Below are 17,290 nucleotides of genomic sequence, written 5' to 3' on the forward strand. Positions count from 1 at the left end.
AAGAAAGTGGCTGCAATACTGACTTGGCCAATCCCTCAGAGTCTGACCGCTTTGTGATCATTCTTGGGATTTGTCCAATTTTATCGAAGGCATATCAAAGGATATGTTGGGGTAAAGGCACATTGCCACCCTTTTAAAGTTATGACACCTATGACTGTCTTAAGACAGTCATAGGGTGAAAGCCTAATCCTAATAAAACCTATGAGTTTGTGGTGTGGCTCAACACTTTTTGACACACCCACACATTTTGTGTCTCTCTCTCTTTGTCTCCTTAGTTCCACTCCCTCTCCCTTTCCCTCACAACTGGTATCAGAGCACCCTCTACCTCTCCCCCTCTCTCCAGTCCACCCCTCTCAGGTCACCTCTCCCCTCGGGCCTCGTGCCCTCAGCAGCTAGCAGTGCGAGCAGATCGGGGCAGCGCGAGCAGATTGGGGCAGCGCAGCAGCAGCTAGGCCTGGGCGCAGCAACTGCACAGCAGCAGGCTAGGGCGCTGCCGCGCGCAGCAGCTAGCTGTTGCTAGCTGCGCACCGCACAGCACCGGCGGCAGCAGCCTACCAGGCACGCGCAGCGCGCAGTACCGGCTGCGTGCAGCCCCTCACAACCCGTCGACTGGACAGGTACGGCCATCCGTACCGATTGTACGGACGCCGTACAGGCAACTGTACCGTACGGACGCTGCGCAGGAGGTTCAGGTCAAATTTTTTTTTGGGGATTTCGTGCCCTTGCAGGTACAGGGTACAGCAAGTACCCTGCGCAGGTACAGGAGGTACAGCAGGCACAGAAATTTTGTTTTGGGGAAGAAGGAAAAGAGAGAGCACTCTGCTCTTCATTCCCGGAACTTGTTCAGTTCTAAAACTGTGTGTTTGAGGTACAGCAAGTACACTCGTGTCCCTCGTGCTTGAGGTGACTATTGCCACAGTGTGTGGTGGTTGCACAGTTATTTTGTTTCGGGGAGGTCAGATGCCTTGATTTTGCAGAGGGCTTTTATGCTTTTGCTGAGTGCAAATCTTAGCTTTCGGGTGACAATTTCAAAGGGCTTTTGCCTGGAAGTTTATGCAGTGTATGCCTTGAGGCAGTGTGGAGCCAGGGCCCACATTGGTCTTGTTTCCGCAGTGTATTCAGTGACATTTCTTGCAGGTCACATTCTGTGTACGACACCTTGAAAAATCTCAGTTGAGCCACGCTTGGCCAGGGCGCATCGAGTTTACTCGGTCCCTGACTGTCCATCGTTGACAGTGCTCAAAAGATTTTCTCTTCAGTGTTTGTACATTGGGATCTGTGTTGTTACTGTGTACACAGGGCCGTTTATGCATTACATTGTCAGGTGAAAGTGCCAGGAGAGCGCTGTATTTTGTATGCTACCTTAGTGTTGAGGTGTTTTTCACTTGGTACAGGTGTCAAATCAAGGGGCTTTTGCCCAGATTTTGCTTGTGAGCACTTGAGTTACTGTTTGAGACCTTCAGATGCCTTTTATCCCCTTGGCAGAAGGGTGATTGCTTGGGATTTGTCGCATTCTTTGTTGCAGGTTTGTGACAGGCTGAGGTGTTTGGAGCCTTTTTCAGTGGACAAAACAGTGTATGACAAGTGGTTTATGCATATAAAATCAGTGCAATACCTCATCTGAGGTGGGAGAAGTGTCCAGGACAGCAGTGTTTTGTGCCTCGTCAGTTGATGATGCACTGATAAAGCACTTGTGGAACAGCTGCAGCATTCTGAAGTTACTGTTTTATGCCTATTTGAGCACGGTACAGTGTGTCAGAAGGTACAATGACTGGAGGGAAAATTTTTCTGTTTTGCTGCAGATTTTTTGACAGTAAAAACAGCACTATTGTGAGTGCTCCTGGCTCTTGATAGAGCAGGTTTTCTGAGAAATCAGAATTTTATTTAGTCATTTTTTGACTTACAGGGAGTCAGGTACTTTCCTTATCTGATATGGCATCAGGGGGAAGTGAATCTTCAATTCTGAACATAAAGAAATTGGAAGGGGCACACAATTATGCATTATGGGCAGAACAGTGTTTGAATGTACTTCTGCTAAAGAAGATTTCTAAGCCCATAAGGGTGAAGGGTGTCAAGCCATCTGGGATGTCAGATGATGAGTGGGAGGAGCTTGATTTGTCCGCTAGGGCTGCTATCATGCTTACTCTCAGTGATTCTCTTGTGTTCAATGTTCAGGCTGAAAAGACCTCTTATGGCCTATGGCAGAGGCTAGAAGAGTTGTATGCCCAAAAGAGTTCAGCCAGTAAGGTTTATTGGTTGAAAAAGCTTGTAGACCTTCGCATGAAGGAAGGTACAGCTATGACCTCACACTTGAGTGAGTTCAATGCCATCTTTACACAGCTTATTGCACAGGGATTGAACCTTGATGAGGAGTTCAAGGCTACTTTCTTGTTGTGTACCCTCCCTGAGAGTTGGGACACTTTCAAGACCACCCTGTCTAATTCAAATGTCACTCTTATGTATGCTGATGTGGAGAGCTCTCTCCTTATGGAGAAGATGAGCAGGAAGAATAATATGGGCAGCAAGTCTTCCAATGCTTTGCAGGTACAGGAAAGAGGTAGGACTCAGCAGAAGGGGAGATCTGCTGGCAAGTCCAAATCCCGCAGTCAGTCCCGTGGCAAAAAGGATATTGAATGCTTTTACTGTGGCAAGAAGGGACATGTGAAGTCTAAGTGCTTCAAGTTTATACGGGATCAGAAAGCCAAGAAGGCTGAGACAAAGGATGCAGGCAGTGGAAGCAAAGGCAAAGGCAAGGCCAAGGCAGATGACTTGGATGCAGTGAATGTTGCAGCAGAGGACAGTGAAAGTGACAGACATGATGTTTTATGCTCTTCTGCTGTAATTGCACATACATTGGTTATTGATGGCCATGACATGCACACCTGGCTCTTGGATTCAGGTGCTTCTTTTCATGTTACTCCTCATAGGAAGTGGTTTACTTCCTACACAGGTACTCATGGAGTTGTTCACCTTGGGAACAACTATGCATGTCAGATTGCAGGGATTGGCAGTATACAGATAGTATTCCCTGATGGACGCACATTTATGCTTAATGGTGTTCGTCATGTGCCGCAAATCAAGAAAAATCTGATTAGCACTGGCTTGTTGGATGACAGTGGTTACCACACCACATTTGGGGATTCCAAATGGGTGATTACTGATGGCCAGGTTGTAGTGGCTGAGGGTTATAAGAGTGATACCTTGTACCCTCTTTATGTTTCCAGTGTAGGTAATCATGTTGTTGCCATAACCGAGCTGCCAAAGGTTTCATTGTGGCATAGCCGGTTGGGACACATGTCCGTTAAAGGAATGCAAGAACTGTCACGTTTGGGTTATCTGCCGTCTCTTTCTTTTTCAGATTTGCCTACTTGTGATCATTGCATATTTGGCAAGCATTCTATGACTCCTCATAAGAGGAGAACTCCCCAAAATAGAGCACCGCTTGATCTAGTGCACACTGATTTGTGTGAGATGCCACAGCTATCACTAGGGGGTGCAAAGTATTTCATTACTTTTATTGATGATGCCACACGCAAAGTGTGGGTCTATTTCTTGAAGCATAAGAGCGATGCCTTAGATGCTTTCAAGAAGTTTGTCGCTCAGGTTGAGAATCGGACAGGTCGCAGGCTGAAATGCCTCAGATCCGATAATGGGGGTGAGTATGTGTCACATGCTTTTGTACAGTTTTGCGAAGCTAAGGGCATTAAACAGGAACTCACAGCCCCTCATAATGCATCTCAAAATGGTGTGAGTGAGCGGATGAATCGAACTATTCAGGAGAAGGTTCGATGTATGTTGTCTTATGCTGCATTGCCCCATGGCTTTTGGGCAGAAGCCGTGCAAACAGCAGTTCACATAATTAACAGGTCGCCGAACAAGGCTTTGGAGTTGAAAGTGCCAGAGGAGGTGTGGTCTGGCAAGCCACCTTCATATAAGCACTTACGTGTGTTTGGCTGCGAGTGCTTTGCTCATGTACGCAAAGAACTGCGCACCAAACTGGAGCCAAAGTCTTTCAGATGCATCTTCATGGGTTATGGTGACGAAGGTGAAATGGGGTACAGGTTATGGGATCCCGTCAAACGGAAGATTATACGCAGCAATGATGTCATCTTTAAAGAGGATAGTGTACACAAAGAACCCGTGCAACCTGTGGAATACAGGAGGGTTGTTTATGATGATGTCGGACAGCAAAGAATGCCCATTAATATGCAGCAGCAGGCTGCTGTAGATAACCCTGTTCAAGAGGGTATACAGGCTGAAATTCAGCCAGACAATTTTGCCAATGATGCACCACTGGATATGCCAGCAAATGGGGCTGTAGAACAGCCAAATATGGTGGTACAGCCACCCGTCATGCATGACGAACAGGCTAGACAGCAGCCTAATCCGGAACATTTTGTTAGGAGGAGCACCCGTGTACAACGGCCTCCTGACAGGTTTGTTCCAGGAGCCAATAATGTGGCTGATTTTATCATGCTGACAGATTGTGGTGAGCCTTCCAGCTTCAAGGAAGCTATGGGAAGAACAGAGAAAAGGAAGTGGGAGAAAGCCATGCAGTCAGAAATGGACTCCCTACTTCAAAATGATACATGGGACTTGGTGCAGCTACCTGCAGGCAGAAAGGTTTTGCCATGCAAGTGGGTTTACAAAGTCAAAGTGGATTCATATGCTTTACCGAGGTATAAGGCCAGATTGGTTGCCAAGGGATTTAAGCAGGAGAAGGGCATTGACTTTGATGAGATCTTTTCCCCTGTAGTCAAGATGACTACTTTGAGAGCAGTGTTAGCTCTTGTTGCTCATGAGGACATGGATTTATGTCAGATGGATGTGAAGACTGCTTTTCTTCACGGAGATCTCCATGATGAGATCTACATGAGTCAGCCAGAGGGATATGCTGTTAAAGGGAAAGAGCAGCTTGTGTGTAAGCTCAAGAGAAGCTTGTATGGACTCAAGCAGGCGCCAAGAGAATGGTACAAGAAGTTTGATGCCTTCATGCAGTCCCAAGGGTATCATAGGTGTGAGACCGATCACTGCTTGTACACCAAACGGGCAAAGGATGGCAGTTTGATGCTACTCATTCTATATGTGGATGACATGCTGATTGCCAGCAAATCTCAGCAGGAGATTAGTGCTTTGAAGAAGCAACTGCATAAATCTTTTGACATGAAAGACTTGGGTGATGCAAACCATATTCTTGGTATGCGGATTATTCGTGACAGGTCCAAAGGACTTTTGTTTCTGTCACAGAAGGAGTACATTGACAAAGTACTGCAGAGGTTTAAAATGGAGGGGGGGAAGTCTATTAGTACCCCGTTGCCTCCACATTTAAAACTCAGCAGTAAGGACAGCCCCAGATCAGATGATGATAAGGCTGAAATGGCCAAGGTTCCGTATGCATTTGCAGTTGGTTCTTTGATGTATGCCATGGTTGCCACTCGTCCGGATATTGCTTTTGCGGTGGGAGTCATCAGCAGGTATATGGCAAATCCAGGCAAGCGGCACTGGGAAGCAGTGAAAGGTGTCTTGAGGTATCTCAAGGGTACCAAAGACTTGTGCATATGCTATGGTAGGCAGGATGCATTGGTGCATGGTTTTACAGATTCAGACTATGCAGGGAATGCAGATAATCGGAAGTCTACTACCGGTTATATTTTCACATTTGCAGGAGGTGCTATATCATGGGTGTCTCGGTTGCAGAAATGCGTTGCACTGTCAACCACTGAAGCTGAATATGTTGCAGCCACTGAGGCTTGCAAGGAAGCAATATGGCTTACTCGGCTGGTGGGAGATTTAGGCATTACAGGAGATATGCCAGTTTTGCATTGTGATAGTCAGAGTGCTATCATGTTGGCAAAGAATCCGGTCTTTCATCAAAAGACCAAGCACATAGATGTGAAATACCATTTCATCAGGGAGGTACTGGAAGACAAGCGACTTGAGCTTGTGAAGGTGCATACTGATGATAATCCTGCAGATTTGCTCACTAAGAGCTTGCCTACAGAGCGGTTTGCACATTGCCGCCACATCATGGGATTAGGATGAGACCATTCTTATTTTATGGTCTTGTATACAGTAACTGTATATTGCTGTAATTTTTATTCTTTTCTCCCCTTTAGGCACATTGGCCTTTAGGTGGGAGGTTGTTGGGGTAAAGCCACATTGCCACCCTTTTAAAGTTATGACACCTATGACTGTCTTAAGACAGTCATAGGGTGAAAGCCTAATCCTAATAAAACCTATGAGTTTGTGGTGTGGCTCAACACTTTTTGACACACCCATACATTTTGTGTCTCTCTCTCTCTGTCTCCTTAGTTCCACTCCCTCTCCCTTTCCCTCACAGGATATTCCGAAATAGTATCACCATTGACTGATCTGACCTAAGATAAAGTACCTTTTATATGGGGACTGAATCAACATGAAAGTTTTAACACCATAAAACAAGCTGTGGTCATAGGACCGGTGTTAAAAATAGTTATCCCCAGAAACCGTTTTTCCTTGAAACCGATGCAAGTGGCATTGCAATTGGAGCAGTTCTCCTCCAAGAGGGAAGGCCAGTAGCCTTTGAAAGCAAGAAGCTTTCTCCCTCTCAATGAAATTGGCCAACTCATGAATTAGAGTTGTATGCTGTTATCCATGCTTTGAAAACATGGAGACATTATTTGTATGGATCAGAGTTTTATATTGATGTTGATCATGATACTCTGAAACATTTTTGTAAACAACCTGACTTGAGAGGCCGCCAAGCTAGGTGGGCAGAACTCATGCAGGAGTTTAATTTCACGATTCGGTACCGAAGAGAGAAGGATAATAAAGTTACTGATGCGTTGTCATGCATTATGCATAACATGAGTTTCACGGTATTAGAGAGTGCTCTAATGACCGAGATTAGAGAAACTCAAAAGGTGGACAAGTTCGTCCAGAGCCTTTGGCCTAAGGCTCATGTGTTTAAACCCGGGGAAAAGGATGACCTGGCATCCAGAAAAGGCCAAACTTATGCAAGATATGCCATAAGGGATGGCATGCTGAAAAGAAATGGCAAGGTAGTAGTACCTAATCAGAATGATCTCAGGCAGAGAGTCATTCGACAATGCCATGATAGCCCATGTGCGGGACATCCAGGAGTCGAGAAGACATATGATCTCGTGAAGCGAGATTTCTTTTGGCCAAAGATGAAAAAGCATATTCATGAATATGTGACACGTTGTTTTTCGTGTCAAGTAAGTAAAGCAGAACAGGTGAAGCCACTCGGACTTTTACATCCCTTGGAGATACCACTAGGTAAGTGAGAGAGCATTTCCATGGACTTTATTGTAGGTTTGCCTACAACACAAGGTGGGTATGATTCTATCCTTGTGGTGGTTGATCGTCTTACTAAGATGGCTCACTTCATTCCAACTAGAGAGTCGGTTAGTGTCCCGCAAGTGGCGGATTTGTTTATTAGACATATATTTCGTTTGCATGGATTACCCAAATCCATAGTGTCAGACACGGATGTCAAATTTACCAGTCATTTTTGGACTGCGGTATTTGAGACACTAAGGACTGAGTTGGGAATGAGCAGTGGGGATCATCCAGAAACGGATGGTCAGACGAAAAGAATCAACCAAATTTTAGAGGATATGCTTAGAGCATATGTGTCATTGAGGCAACATACATGGGATAAGTGGTTGCCATTGTTAGAGTTTGCCTACAATGATAGAAAACATTCCTCTACAGGGTTCAGTCCGTTTGAGTTGAACTATGGTTATAGGCCAGCGAATCCAACTATAGTTGGAATACCTCAGAAAGTGCCTAGTGCCGCGAACTTTGTGGTTCAGATGCGGGAGATGCTAGCACTTGCGAGAGCTAACATCCGCCAAGCTATGGATAGAGCTAAGGCGTATGTGGATGAAAATCGATCCGCTAGAGAATTTAAGGAAGGAGAAAAAGTTTTTCTCAGAGTTCCTTCGCACTAAGTCTTTGACTGCAAGAGAGTGTGCTAAGTTATCACCTCAATATTGTGGGCCATGGTTAATTCTAAAAAGAATAGGCAAGGTAGCCTATAAATTAGAATTGCCACAGGGTTGTAAGGTGCACCCAGTGTTTCATGTTTCTTGTTTAAAGAAATTTTTGCATACAGGTGACTCACTAATCGAAGGTGTTGTTTTGTTTCAGGAGATAGAGGATAATGCAAGACACAAACCAACAGGAATCCTGGACCGAGGAACAATGCAAGTGCGCAATCGGAAGATACCCATGGTGTTGGTTGCATGGCGTGGTCTACCTCTATCAGAAGCTACCTGGGAATCCGTATACCAGTTACGGAGAGTGTTTCCAGACTTTATCATCGAGGACGCTGATGTCTGAAGAGGGAAGGAATGTTACGCTCAAGTCGAGGTAACATGACCTCAGAAGGGTCAGTCGGCATTTTCTTTTAAAGAATCAATGTTTGTATTATATTTGTTTGGGCTTCATGTAAATGATCAAAAAAGGAATAAAGGTCAAGGTCCTTGGTGCGGGTGACATGGCACTAGACTAGGTGGATCTAAGGCTAAGGGACCTAGATGCATGAAATGTGCCTAGGGGCAAATGTTTCAAAGTTATCCCAAGAGAGGGTTAAATGATGCATTAAGGAGGGACCCTAAATTGAGGACATGTGGCATACTAGATCCATCTAGGGAGTTTTGGGGCTCGTTGGAATTAAGCAAGCAAAAAGCTTTTATAAAAACGTATTCTTCTGGATTCAGCAGAGAAGCTTGCTACCACTGAGGTTGGCTGGGAGGATAAACTAAGTGCTTATGCCTGTGATTCAATGTAAAGCTTTTTAAAAAAAAAAAATTTCAGAGCGGAATGTTTCATGTTTAATGGTGAGGCGGATGTGATCTTTAGAACCCAAATCTTTGAGTGTTAGGTCCCGCACCCTGATCACTCAGATGCACATTAGGTAGGGCATTGGACACATCAAGGTCTAAAGGATGGCTTCAGTTTAGGTAAATTCTGAGTTGTCTAGGTCAAGTTATGAGCCTAGCAAACCTAGGATGTGCATTTGTTTTAGGCCTGTTAGTTAAGTTAATTGTGTGCATTGGTAAGGAGTCATGGGCCAATACTTAGGATTAAAATAACTCCTTAAAATTATTCTAACCTAGAATCGCCAATCAAACAGTACAATTAGGAAATAAGATTTTAGAAAATCATTTTTCAACTTTTGAAAGTACAATTAGGAAATAAGATTTTAGAAATTCGTTTTTTTGGTACAATTAGGAAATAATATTTTCGAATCGTTTTTTCATCTTTTTACAGCTTTCTTTTTGTGCTTTCTCAACTCTCTGAAGCTTTCCGCTTTCACCCAAGCTCTATAAGAAGATTGTGATTAGGTCTAGTCCAATTGCTCTCTCTTGCAAATTTGCACCCTCTCGTTACTGCTCTCCTTGCTAATTCACCCAATTCCTAGCCACCCTCCTTGTTGTCCCTGCTTGCCCCTCTGACAACTTCGCTTCAATCTTCTAGTGCTCCATGATCTCCTTCCGCTGTCCAACTTGACAATTTGCCAAAATCCCTACTTCAGCATGTGATTTCTGTTGGGACGAATTGATGTTATGGGTCAATACCAAGGTCTATGGTTGTGAGTGTGATCACATGAGTGAGTGTGTGAAAACACGTGTGTGTAGGTGTGCTTGAGATAGGTGTGACTGATGATGTGCCAGTTAGTAAGTGTGATTGAGAGATTCATGGAGAAATTTGTGGATCTAGATGCTCTCTTGAGCTCATAGGTACATTGTATCTCTTGCCTATATATTGGCCATCTCATGAATGAATGAATAAGCTTCTTCCATCTTCTCGTGTCTCCATCATGTTTCCATTGCTGCTCCAACATGTGGTATCAAAGCCACCACGCCCTCCTTGAGCCATTTCTTCTCCACCTCCTCCATCCTTCCTCCCATTTTTTCCCTTTCTGGCCTGATCTTGAAGCTTCAAATTCTATGAATGTAGGCGACCATTCTCCAAACCTTTCAGCCATAGAATCCTCTCATATAGGCGCACTTTCACTCCACCGGGTTTCTGAAAACTATGCTTCCTCTGCCATTCATTGGGGAGATCATTGTATATATATTGGGCTAGGCTTCATATTCACGTCCTAGGTCTTCTAGATTACCTCGGGTCTGCATTACTATTGTAATTGAAGTTCAGCATCATAGTATTAAAGAAATATACCTATTGATCAGCCCAGGTAGGGGGTGTATCTCATTCACAACCCTTTGAGATACACCCCCTACCTGGGCTGATCAATAGGGGGTGTATCTCATTCCCTTCTCTTCCCTACCCTTTGTGTGAAATTTGAATGATGTGTGTGTGAATGTTCATCTCAAAACAACAGCTATTTGAGATTCCAAGTTTATTGAGTAATTTAACTAGAAATTGTGCCTCCACATAAGCACAACTCTGGCAGCCTATGAGATTCTAACCGCTGCTACCTTCTTTCTGACATCCATCAAAAAGCACTGTGGCTCTCAATTGCATTGCATCATTTGTCAAAGAGTTGGTCATTACTACCTAAGGTAGTTTCCGAATACCCAATTATGCCTTCCTTAACTATAGAGAGCTGAAAAAGAGAATGATTAGCCTTGAACAGGGCCAACCTTTGAAAATCCTTTCTTGATTGCCTCAGCTTGTTTAGTAAAGGGCTTTTGATACTTGCTGAAACACAGAATTGAGCCTCCACAGGAATGATCTCCAAGGCTTATGTCAAAATATAGGTTTGAGGCTAGAGTCTTATCTACTAAATCTAGTTCAGCTTATAGTCTCTCTCCAAGCACCATTGAACTCTTCATGCAGTGGTTCTTTCTTCTATAGTCACCCGGACTTCGGAATTACCCCACTATGTGGGCCTTAGCATATTATCTATGGAGTCCTCTTGCTGCTACAGAATTGAGGGATTCTGTAGCCTACTTTCTCTTTCCCTTTTTCTTTCAAAAGGACGAAGGGGGGGTCGAAGAGAAAGTGGGCACCAGAGAAAAATCGTTTTTTAGTAAGGCTTCCTAAATTTCGATGAACTGAGATGGTGAAGAGTTCTTTCTCTGACTCCCCTGCATAGGAGTTGAACTGGTCAGCATTTTGAGGGGCTCGGGATGGGGATAATATAAGCGTGGCATAGAGTGGTCAGACTGCTTTGGTTATTGTGGGGCTGGAACACATCAACACTGTGGAGATCTGCTACAGTGGCTTGTTAGGACTTTTCCTGATCATCTATTCTTCCAGCTAATGTCGCACATGCAGGAGGTCAAAAGCAATACTTGTCTTGTTCAACAAGATGTTAAACTCATTCCCAAAACTGGGAAGTAAAATAAAGGTTGGTGGAAGAAGAGAAGTGCGACCTCTAGTTCCTTTTTTTTTTTTTCCAAAGAAAAGAACTTCTATTGATGCTTGTAAAAAACGATCATACAAGTTGGCAAATACCATAAAGGTGCCAACCATGAAAATCAATGAAAAATTAAATGTTGCCTGTCAGAAAGACACTCCTGCTGTCAAAGATCCCAGCTCACTGCCTAGGGATTCTTTGTAACAGGGGCTAACAACCAGGGTGGCGGACTATACAACCATCTGATCCCTCTCGGGGTGATGTTGTAGAAAACACATGCAGGCCAAGCCTTATAGAAATGTTCCCGTCGTACAATGGTAGCTCGAGAACCTGAAGAGCCTCGCTTCCAAATGGCACGAAGCGTGAAGATGATGTCCTGCAAGATGGCTACCAAGGTGGCCAATGGCGGGACATGGTGCTGGCCCATAACCCAGCTGCAGCGACCAACCCAGATGTCCCATACCGTAATGCTGGCTATTGTTTCCCACACGCTGTCCTCCGATGAAGGAAGAGATCTATGGCAGCTTCCATCCACCCGCATTTGCTCCAACCAAGAGCCAACAGGAAGACCTCCATGCACTATCATCCAGAAAAAGTAGGAGATCTTTCGTAGTCGGAGAATGGACCAGAGGCGTGTCCAAAACCAACAAACTCCATGGGTACCACTCCTTCACAACCATACACCAGCCTAAAATGTGTTAACCCTGTGGCTGCACGCGGCGTCCTATGCGTGTAGTGTAAGAGAAGAAGGGCACCTCCTCCACTCTCTCTGAGTGGCCTACTTTGGACAGCCAGAACCACTCGCCTGGGTCCCACTGTACCTCACTGAGGGGACGACCCTCCCATAACCATAAGCACCAGCGACGTGCATCCAGATCTGAGATGCGAGAGGGGTCAATCGAGCACTCCTTGCCCATACGGCCCACTACTCTGACCCTCTGCCACCCTAACTGATCCAAGGCTCCATCCATCTCCGGATCTCCGTCTGTCAGAGACTGCAAGAGTCCACCTGGACCCACACTGGAGAACCGAGCTCGGCTGAGAATGGGAGGGAGGGGGCATAGCTGAATCTGAAGAGGTACCCCTGTCCCTGAGAACTGGCCCAACCATTGTGCTGGTGTGAAACTCTGAAGGCCCGCCCACCAAGACTCTGGGATCGCTGCCTCAATCTCTGCCATCCTCGGGCCCGCGCCCTGAAGATGTGAGAGTGTCTCTAATTGTACCTCTGCATCAGCCGCTGGGAGTCTCGCCCACGTCCTGAAAGATCGAGCTGGGCCGCTGTCCCACTGTGCCCAACCAATGTGTAACCTCTGTTCCAGCATGTGACCATCCTGATCCCGAACCTCTGGGTGCCAGATCAGAGGCTGTCGTATAGAGACCACCTACACAATCGACCTCCATGTACCCTACAATGTCAGAATCCTCTTTTTAGTGCTTTTGCTACCACATGCTAAGGATGGCTTGATAGAAAATTTGCTTGCATGCAGCTTATATTAGTCTCTCACTAGTTCTGCCCATACTATATACTAAGTGTGGAAGTGAGAATGCTAACTTAGAAGGGAGGGAAAGATACCATGGACATGCATGAGATACATCAAATCACACTAGTAACTATTACACTAATAACTTAGAAGGGAGGGAAAGATACCATGGACATGCATGAGATACATCAAATCACAGTAGTAACTATTACACTGAGAGTTTATATAACTAGTATCTTTATTCTATTTGGCCTTGGCAATGCCAATGAGCCACTAAATACAACTGAAGGCTTCTGTCAATGGAGGGGGTTGAATACAACATCTAGTTCCCTCAATGGAGAGGTAAATGTGGCTGTAGAGATAGGGGTTTGCTGCTCATGGATGAATTTGGTTATGGCTGATGGCCAACTCCTCCGAAATAGTCACTGGATATGGAGAGGCCATGGTGGCTCAAGGGACTGATGGCTTCTGAGGCTGAAGTGCTGCACTAGGTGAATCTGGAAGAATGAGGCTTCGGCCTCCTTTTATAGCCCTTAGGTCCATACCTACCATTTCAAAGACTGAATCAACGTGTCCAAAGACCCAAGTTGGTCTGTGAGTTTACAGACTGGATCTGAGCCTATTAAAAGGCTGCTGCTATTGCTGTGCTGGGCCACACCTCCTGCTGGATGGCTGCTGTTCTGGCTGACATCGCTATGTGGCAGTGTTTATTAACCTGGTTGCTGCTTTACACCTCCATGGAACAGCTAGTGTGGCTGCCATCTGGACCTATTGCTGCTGATCTAACCCTAGCTGATGTTTTGGGGCTGCCCTGTGATCAAGGAGATGGCCATGGGCTGTTGGATGCCATGATGGGTACATCCTCACGTTTAGTCAAAGTTGATCTTCTTTGGGTCAACCAATGCTTAGGTCTTTGGATCATATACTAGTTAATAGTATATATAACTAGAAGAGCATGGGCTGCATTGCATTACTGTCTTGGATCTTCTTCGACAGGAGACATGTACATAAGAAGTCAAAATGTGACTCCCAGAAACATGAACTTCTGCATTCGTTCGTGTCTTTTCTGCAGATGAATTTGCATTGATTATCCCATATGGCACCTTATGCATTCCTATGCAATGAAGTAAATGCACATTCCATAAGAGTTCCTTCACATTATCAAAGGTTCTCTAGTGCCTTCAAAATCACTAAGCTCAACATATCCTCAGCATTGGGAGATGACTTCATGTCACAACTTCCTCATTCTGAATAGCAACATAATTCAATGAAAGAAGCCTCATACAGTAAACTGGCTAAAATCTTCCCCAAAAGTGTTGATAGAGTTGCCTTTTATAAGCAAGCAGAGTACCTACCTTATCAAGGGACAATTTGTAATATATGACTGTAATAGGTAAGGGCAGCTGGCATGGATGATTGCTGTAGTGGCTAAGGGGTATGCATCTAGAGAGAGCTAGTAGCCATGAAGGCAAGTTGACATGGATCTATTATGGAATTGAAAAATATTGACACAACTGTGGTATCCTTCAAGCGGCCATGGTATGCCTCCTCCTATATGAACATGAAAGAGTTATATCAACAGGGAACATGCATGCATAACCAATCTCTACATTGGATATTATGGGACAACAAGTCAATTTACTGCAGTTCTGATATTTCATGGTAAGATATCTCTAAAAATTCTGGACTCACCTAGAAGAATGGGCAGGCACAGTAGGTGGTCTGATTGCAGTTACATGGAATCCAGCCAACATCAAAGATCTGCAGAAAGAAAATCCACACATTCAGAACTCATATACTGTTTGGACAATCTTGTACCCCTTACGAAAATACAGTATACATATCTTGATCTGATTGAAGATCCCACATACAAACTTGTTTACTCTCCCTGAATTATGTTAACAGTTGCATTGCAAAATACAGCCTTAAAACTAGAACTTTTAAACACTATCACAAGAAATCAGTGATTGCAAACCTGCTTCCTTTCAAAGCCTCCCCTTCACTGCCTACGATAATGGGAGCAATAGGACTCGTGAATTGGAACCCAGTTAGGTCTGAAAGTTGGCGGACTCTCTCCCAAACAGCTTGCCGCCTCCATTTTTCCTCATGAGCAACAAGGATAGCAGCTAGACATGACAGAAGTCACTTTCAGAATATGGTTACAAGAAAACTTCAAGCAATGCTTTTGCAGAGCATGTACACTCACCATGTGCAGCAGCCACCACTGGAACAGGAAGAGCAGTCGAATATATAAATGAGCGACCCCTAGACTGGATTAACTGCTTCCACTTTCGACTGCACTGCAAATAATTAAAAATGTCCGAAATCGTTCTATCTCGAGCTGGGACAAGTATTTAGGCCAAAAGAATATACATAGGAGAGTATACAAGCACACATTCTCAAAAAAATCAAATCAATTATAGATAGAACCCATAGAAGGATTTTCCAGTAGACTTACCATATACTTCTTTAAAAGTTCTATTTAGCGTCATTGACATAAATGCAGTATTATGCTTACACAATTCTGAAAGAGAAGTACAAGAAATGTTATAATTACATAGGCAGATATAATTACATGGGCAGATAGACTTCTTGACATCTACAGAGAATCGCTGGTATCCTATCTGTTCCTAGCGCACAAGGCTGAACTAAAGGCTGGAGTGAGGGCTGAAGGCAGGAGATGTGAATGAAAAAATATGGCGGCCAAAGGGCTCCCTATATAGGTCTCTAGGTGGCCCGACTTTTTCCAGCCAATCGGCTGGTTGGCTTGGTTGGCCGGCTGGTAGCGCCTGCATATGCAGCCCTACTGGCTGACAATAAGGGGGGTTGAGGCTCCCTATAAAGGCGCCTCCCCAGGCCCCTGCCTCATGCTTGGTGCTGCCTTTGGGGGGGCCTTTGGGGCTCCTATCATAGGCTGCACCTACTGCACCTATTCCTACTCTAAACCTAACAAGGAAACACTACCCTACTTGGTTCTCCATTGGGTGCCAGTGAAAAAGGACTGACCTAGGGCTTCAGAGACTGACCTACGTAGCTTGTGCATGTCACACTGCACCCAAGTGCATGGGTGCATGGGACATCCTCTCCTCCTCGGCGGTAATTGCATCCTTTCCAAGTAGTCCGCCAAAACCTATGGGAACTTCTGGAAAAAGCTTTCATCTAACCATACCGCTCATGGTTCCTCGATCTCGAAACTTGGTGTAGAACTCTCGGATGCATCATCCTGACCCATTTAGGAGAATCTATTCTCGCTCTATAACTTCTATATCATTGCTGCTCTTTTGTGATGTCACTAATAAGTGTTGGGCCGATGCAAGGCTTCAACCATAATATGTGAAAGATGTGCATAGTCCAACTATCTCGAATCCATAACTTCATGCATACGTCGTTGATCTTTTTAATAATCAGTAAGGGTCTAGAGCTTCTGAAGAAGAGCTTGGGCATCGCTTACCCACATGTTTCAACCTTTGCTTGATAATTCATAAATATACCCATTCCCCCTCCTTGAAGGTAACACCTCAACGGGATTTGTTGGCTTGGCGCATGTAAGCTGCTTGCGCTTTGGCAAGGCGGTCTTTGATTGACTCTATAATCTCTGCCATGGATTATGTCATCTCATTGGCTTCAAGAGAGGAAGAGATCATCCTGGTAAGGAGTGATGAAAACCTTCTACTGAATGTTGTTCGTATGGTATACGACCAATACTCGATGAATAGGTATCATTAAGGATGGCCTATATGAGCTAAAGATAATGCTCTCACTTCAACTTTGTATCATGACAATATGATTTAAGTATATCGAGCGCCCATAGGCCTATGCTCAATGTACTTAAAGCACATTGAGCGTTAGATGATTGTAGACGTTTCACTACTCATGAAAATATGCTTAAGTACGTCGAGCGCCAGCTGACTGTTGACTTTTCATTGCTCATCTATCTGCGAATGAAATGTGTCGGTCAGCTCGAGCTTGGTGCCAAAATTTTTAAACCGGGCCCTCCAGAGATGAGAGGTCAACTTTGAATCCCTGTCTAAGGTAATGGTCTGTGGCAACCCTCCAATGGGATACCAATACCTGATGAACAAGCATGCTATATCCTCTGCATTGGCCGTCTGCTTGCAAGGAATAAGCATCAAAACTTACTAAAGCGATCAACAATAGTTAAACACTACATGTTGCGCATGTCTGATGATGTAGGAAGGGATCCCTGAAATCCATGGTTATTCTTGAAAAGGACCTTCGAAAATAGGAAATGCCATAAGCAAACCTGTTGCCTTCTTATGGAGACACTTTGACTTTTTGGCATATCTAACATCTCTGCACATAACTGTAAATGCCCTTCCACATTTTAGGCTAATAAAAGTAGCGTTCCTCTTGATGGCCATCGGTGAGAAAGTCGTGGGCATCATGAAGAAGCACTTATCGCTTGGCTTTAAGCACACATGATCTATTCTTGTAGAAAAGTCACTCATCTTGA

General features: G+C 44.6%; 1 protein-coding gene across 1 annotated transcript in view; it reads right to left on the reverse strand.

Annotated features, from left to right (window-relative positions):
- BIOF (biotin F) overlaps positions 1-17,290 on the reverse strand; it is a 55,212-nt gene that overhangs the window by 10,364 nt on the left and 27,558 nt on the right. Inside the window, exons 8-10 of the mRNA XM_087380517.1 lie at positions 15,023-15,111; positions 14,792-14,942; positions 14,509-14,577 (exon numbers count right to left, since the gene is read on the reverse strand). Coding sequence (XP_087236643.1) covers positions 14,509-14,577; positions 14,792-14,942; positions 15,023-15,111 — 309 coding nt within the window. The remainder of the gene's footprint in view (positions 1-14,508; positions 14,578-14,791; positions 14,943-15,022; positions 15,112-17,290) is intronic.

This window comes from Dipteris shenzhenensis, chromosome 10 (genome assembly GCF_047967505.1).
Source record: "Dipteris shenzhenensis isolate YYH24624 ecotype China chromosome 10, Dip_SZ_1.0, whole genome shotgun sequence".
Classification (NCBI taxonomy): Eukaryota; Viridiplantae; Streptophyta; class Polypodiopsida; order Gleicheniales; family Dipteridaceae; genus Dipteris; species Dipteris shenzhenensis.